General features: G+C 30.7%; 1 protein-coding gene across 2 annotated transcripts in view; it reads right to left on the bottom strand.

Moving 5' to 3' along the window:
• Positions 1–4,946: 4,946 nt before the first annotated feature.
• The window catches only part of LOC129229559 (tumor protein p63-regulated gene 1-like protein), a 29,864-nt gene continuing 28,614 nt past the window's right edge, over positions 4,947–6,196 (bottom strand). Inside the window, exon 5 of one of the 2 annotated variants that reach the window (XM_054863885.1) lies at positions 4,947–6,086. In XM_054863885.1, coding sequence (XP_054719860.1) covers positions 5,729–6,086 — 358 coding nt within the window. In that variant the 3' untranslated portion in view covers positions 4,947–5,728. The remainder of the gene's footprint in view (positions 6,087–6,196) is intronic. The other variant, XM_054863886.1, reaches the window with a different exon arrangement.

The following is a 6,196-nucleotide window of genomic DNA, read 5'->3' as shown; positions in this document are numbered from 1 at the left end:
AGAAATTGAAATTTAGAACAAAACTTCAATAGTTATGAAAACTTTATTTATAAGTTAGCACAGATGTCCAGTAGGAAATAGAGCATACATATGTAATAAATTCTCATGCACACTTAAAATGCAAAAGCTTCATTTATACAAGTTTAAAAACAATGCAAGGCTGTTCATGTAGCATATAAAAATAAATGGAATGCAAGAGATTTCATATTTTGGGATGAATTATTTTATATTTTTTGACATAATTAAACCACATAGAAACATGAAATGTGTTTGGACTTTTAAAATTGAGAAGCAGTGTCATAGTTAACAAGCATCAATGTTGGTAAATAACATGCAGTTAGTTACATTTTATATTACATATTTAAAAAAAAGAAAAGACTCAGCCAAACAGACTGCAAATTTAGCATTATCTTATATGTGTGTGTGTGTGTGTAATGCAATTTGATAAACTCAGAGCTTTACTTCTGATCTTATATTTGCACCTTTTGAATTATATTGAGACATTAATTAATGTCATGCAATTTTGTAATGTTCAGGATAAGAGAATGGATTGTTTATGCATTAATATACAAGAAGTTCTGTTTAGAACTAGACGAGCCTACTTTCCCGTATACCCATACTACTTTCTAGTACCTGATCAATATTCTCAAAAATAGCTAAAATCGCAAATGTTTTCAAACATATTTTTAAAATACTTTATGCTGATTTCTAGGAATAAAATATTCCCCACTCATCTAAAAAAATAAAATAAACGAACAAATAAAATAGCAGCAACCTTTAAACAAAGCAGCTAATACACTTTTTTCCATTAAAAAAATCTTTAACAGCTTTCAAAACGAAAAAAAATAATTAAAATTAATAAGCTCATTAAAAAAAACATATCAAAAAAAAAATCACTTCTTTTTCCCCTGTTGCCAAAAACAATTTTTTAAATGAATTAATGCACTTACCAAAATAAATAACAATGAAATGTCAACTTAAAAAAATAATTTTCATTGTCAAAAAAAAAAAAAAAAATCGTCTGCGAGTATCTTTATTTAGAAACATAAATGACTTTGAGTTTATTCGCCGAAAACTGAATACCTAAATTAAAACTTTAGTGTAAAAATAAAAACAAGTCAAATCAATAATAATTATTTCACAGTCAAAACCAAAGCTGTGGAGTCGGAGTCAATCTCATTTTGGGGTAAAGGAGTCGGAGTCAAATATCTAAGAATCAGAGTCAGTCATTTGTCCTCCGTGTATAAATTTTTGCCAAAGCTACGAAGTCAGAGAGTCGGAGTCCGATTAATTGTCGGGCACCGGAATCGGAGTCAAGTGCCCCTAAATTTTCGGAGTCTAAGTCTGGAGTCAAGAGCTATTTCCAACAAAATTTGTTTGAAGTAAATCTGCCTTAAGTATGGAATCTACATTGACTTTCAGTTTCCCTGTAGGCGCTAATGTTCAGGGATTTGAACTGTTCAAAATTGAACAGAAAATTGTTCAAATCAAAAAGATATTTTACATACATATATTAAGTTTTTCATCAAAAGTTTTTTTCTACAAAGTTTGTTTGAAGCAAATTCGCCTCACAGTTCGCAATTGCCTTGAATTTCCCCGTAAGCACTAATGTTAAGTTTTTTTGAACTGTTCAAAATTAAACAAAAAATAGTTAAAATCAAAAAGTGGAACATGGGAATGAGGTGTCCTCGCCGAGATCTTTTGAACAAAAAAAAGTTTTTTCGAATCGGACTATTCATTCAAAAGTTATTAGGGGGGGGGGGGACAGACAGACCTACAGACATTTTCCCCCATCTCAATACCATACTTTCCAATTTTTAATTTTTCAATATTTATTTATTTATTTTTGACTTTTTTTTTTTTTTTTTGCGATATTTTTAAGATGCATTAAGCCTTCTTTCATGCTTTTTTCTTCGTTTTCTGACTTTTACTGGGAAAGTAGGCTAAAAAAGATGTGTTAATGTTAACAGAAACTATTTGTTTTAAAACTATGTTAAACCAATACTTTTGGAATAGTTGCATTATTTACACCTTTTTTATTTTCATTGAATAGTGCATAAGAGGTGTACAAAAATGATTTTTTTTTTTGGCAAAGACATGTTTCAAGGCCATCTGTTTACACAGGTTAATAATTTTTAAAAGTTTTATTAAATTAATGTAAGTAAGCAAGAATGCTTGCAGTTTCGTCACTGGAGGAAATTTTAAAGCATATTTAATATAGTTGAAAATACAAATTACATACGGTAGAGCGAAAGGATTGTTAATCTATACTTTTTTGCCTCTAAAAGTAAAACATGTCTAAAAGATTAATAGCTTACTTTGCATTAAGAATTATTCATAATTTTCGAGAATTAAACAATTGTGAACTTTCAATTAAATCACAACTGAAAATAAAAATACTGGCATTAAAGTTCAAACATCAAAATAGACTAGATACAGAAATTAAAATCACAGTAATTGGTCATAGGTAGGACTTAAAATTACCTTACCAAAATGACATGACTAAATCCTAAATCTTTGTAGAACAATAACAAGAAATTCACATAATATTTTAAAACCACAACATTCAATACATCGTAATATATTTTAAAAGTTGACATAGATTCAATCAGAAATGATTTGGCACAGCAAAGCATCAACAGAAGCACTGTGCAAAATTCAAAAGTTCATTTATAAATATTGTCAAAAAGTTGCATGAAGGCTTACTTTTTTATATCAAGGCAATGACGTGTTTCTGACATGTATTTTTGAGAGGTTATTAGTAAACTTCCAATGTTTTCCAGTAAACACAAAATGTACTTAACAACGTTAGGAAATATAAGTGGCAAGAACAAAAAATAAGTTCAAAATAAAAGTTTTTTTATGCTGTATTATGTGTAGTGAATATTATTAGAATTGCTGCTCAGAAACGCTATTATGCTATGAAAAATTAAAGACATTTGAAACAATCTTTTACTTATATGCGTTCAAAATAAGCAATCAACTATGATTTTGATATTGGAAATGCTCCCATTAATAGTATAAAATTATTGATCAGGCGGCTGCTTTCAGTGACAAGTGTTTGGAAAATTGGTGCCATGCTGCTACAAATGACTCAATTGAAATAGTGACAACATAGAAAAGTAGCTAGACATAAATATTCCATACAAAACAGTTTTCATTTTCACTGTGGTTTTTAGTTGAAAAAAAAAAGTCTTGGGGGAGGGGGGGGGGGAATAGCTCCTGTACCTTGAAGAAGCGAACAATCTCTTCAGCACAAAAATTAAATGAACTAAAAGTAGAAGAAGTTGTAGTTGAAACAAGGAAGAAAAAGACAAACATTTCCCAACCTTTTTTGTCTTGTGAACCCCTTCCAAAATCTGTACGATTTTGGCGAACCCCACACTATGTAATAAGTGATAAGACTCTCCCCCCCAGGGGCGTAGCTAAAAGGGGGTTTTGGGGACAAAACCCCCCCTGAAATGTTTGTCTCAAAAAAAAGAGAAAGAGAAAAGAGAAGAGAAAGAAAAAAAAAGAAAAAGAGAAAAATCAAAACGACATTTTTCTGAGTAACAAAGGTCAAAAATTCACTTCGTCCTCCCCTCCCAATGACATTGATAATCTGCTACATGAGTGACCCTCAAGCATAAAGATGCCTCCCTCTGCTGCGACAATTTTTGATAATTGACTGAAATTTGACACTTCGCTTTAGAAATGAGATTGATTTGTTAAATCCACGTATATGTAGCCTTTCTTCGTCACTCATTCCGCAAATTGTTAAATATGTTTAATTTTATGAGTGGCGTAGTGGGAATATTGCATACAGTCGAATCTGTATATTTTAAATCTCACAGGAAAGAAAAAAATCGAGATAAAGAGGTTTTGAGATACGGAGGGCTTTAAGAAACGTTATAGAAATTTGGAATATGATGGTGAAAATTTGAAATTGATACTAAAGACAATGTGGGTTGTTGATTAAAACTCCTCTGTACTAGTTTAGTTAGTTGAAAAAATCTTATACTTTCTTTTTACTCGTATCATTTCGGTTTTCTAAGGAATCACAATTTTAAGGAAGAGAGCAACCAAAGAACAGTACTAATCTAAATAACAGAGTGAAATGGCTTTTAACTTGAATGATCATTAACCATGAACTTGAAATGTTCATCTTAAATGTCAAACCTATGAATTTCACCCCTTTACTCTTCTTCTAAAAAATCTCTTTAAAAATTTCTTTGCTTTTGTTTTGTTTGACACAAGTTTCGGACTTGAGGCACTCCATTCCAAAGTATGTAAGATTCACCTCCCTCTTATTTTGTTAATACTAAAAAAGTTTATATATATATACACACACACACACACACATATATATATACATATATATATATATATATTCACACAAACAGACAAAATACAAATGAAAAAAGCAAGAACATCAAAATAGAAAACGAAAAAGGTGAACATAGGACCAACAATTTATCAAGGGGGGGCTATATATATATATATATATATATATATATATATATATATATATATACAGGGGCGGATACAGAGTATCATTTTAGGGGAGGGGTCACATGTGGAAGAATGACTACTCCCCCCCCCCCCATGAGTGAACCTGTGGTTTTGGGTACGAAAATTTCCGAAATTGCTTGGGAGGCAAAAAAAAAAGCACCAAATCAGCCAATAAAGCAGTTAGTAAAGCATAAAGCTACTAATTAATTTCATAAGCAATGAAAGGAATCAATATTTCAAATATTTACTTTAAAAAAATACTTAATGAATTGAAAAGACTACTGAAATCGTTTGCATTTTATTCAGAAACTGTTTGATCACAATGTGGATGGATAATATTATAATATATATATATATATATAAAATAAGTAACCCCCCCCCCCCCGAAAGTCGGGTCTAGCTACGCCTCTGCTCCCCCCCCTCACCATAGAGTAAAACTTGGGATATGCTTTTTAGTTTGAGAAATAAAAATAATAATTGCAAAATATAGAAGTACGAACATTGCTACAAACTTAAAATGACAGCGAAAAAATTAGTAGAAAACCAACTCAACTAGACAAACCCAGTGATAATTCTTTGAGTTTCAGCACACTTAGAAAGGATCCTTAATGGGGGGGGGGGGGCTGTGAAACAAAGAGTTTCAAATTTTGGCTCAAATGTCATGTCTGACAGTTTCAGTTTTACATTAGGTTCAGCATTTAATTTCCTTTTTCATATATTTCTATATGCTGCAATTCATTTTACCCATAGAAATTTCATTCAAAAGGGGTATTCAAATTTTAAATGTAATTTTCGGTCACAACAGTCCATTAGTTCCTAACACTTAATTCGTCAATTAAAAAATTATCTTGAAAATATCTTTTCTTCCAGTAAAATTTAGTTGTTTGATAAAGAAACACTCTATACATTAATCGTTTTAGCGCAAAATATTTTTTTTCTTATGCTAAAATGAGGAAAAAAATCCTTAGTTATTTTTATTTTATTTTTGAAAAATAATAGAATTGTCTGTAATCAACTCTAATTATTACATAAACGGTAAGTTTTGCCTGCAAAAATATTTTTATGCTCGCTTCTCACAGGAGAGTTTTTCTGCGCAAATTTCTTGAGTTCCTTTTTCATTTAGAGGTTGGAATTCCTTACAATATTATGCTTATAAAAAAAAAGTTTTTTTTTTTTCCTCTTGTGTTTTCTAGAAAACATGGAAGAGTTACCTCTGATTAAGCTCATATATGTACATTTAAAAACTAACTTTACCACGTGATTTGAAAAAGCCCAACTCATTAGCATTGTGTAATGCTGCAGCAAGCCCAGCATAAGATTCAATTATTATTGGCTGGTATAAAATCTGGCTAGTCTTCTCAGTCGGAGAAGCAGTTGGGGTACTTTGTGTACTTCTTGCAGCAATTGTGTTTGTCAATTTCTTAGCAAAATCTTCGATGTTGTAATTTGTCTTTTCTGTTGTATCCATTTTAAAAAGAGGATGAGATGTATATGTTACCCATGGTATATCTCTGCTCCATGGATTCCACCTCTTCAATATGGGAAGCTGATCATTTTCACCCCAAAAACACTGTACACCTAGCTGATTTCTAGCTCTGGAAAAAACAATTATAAAAATGACAATTTTAAAAGAATGCTAAAGTAACTATAATGAAATTTTTAAGCTGAGACATATCTAATTCCAATTTTTTCATAATCATAATCT

Source organism: Uloborus diversus, chromosome 9, assembly GCF_026930045.1.
Source record: "Uloborus diversus isolate 005 chromosome 9, Udiv.v.3.1, whole genome shotgun sequence".
Lineage (NCBI taxonomy): Eukaryota > Metazoa > Arthropoda > Arachnida > Araneae > Uloboridae > Uloborus > Uloborus diversus.
This window is presented reverse-complemented; position numbering and strand designations above follow the sequence as displayed.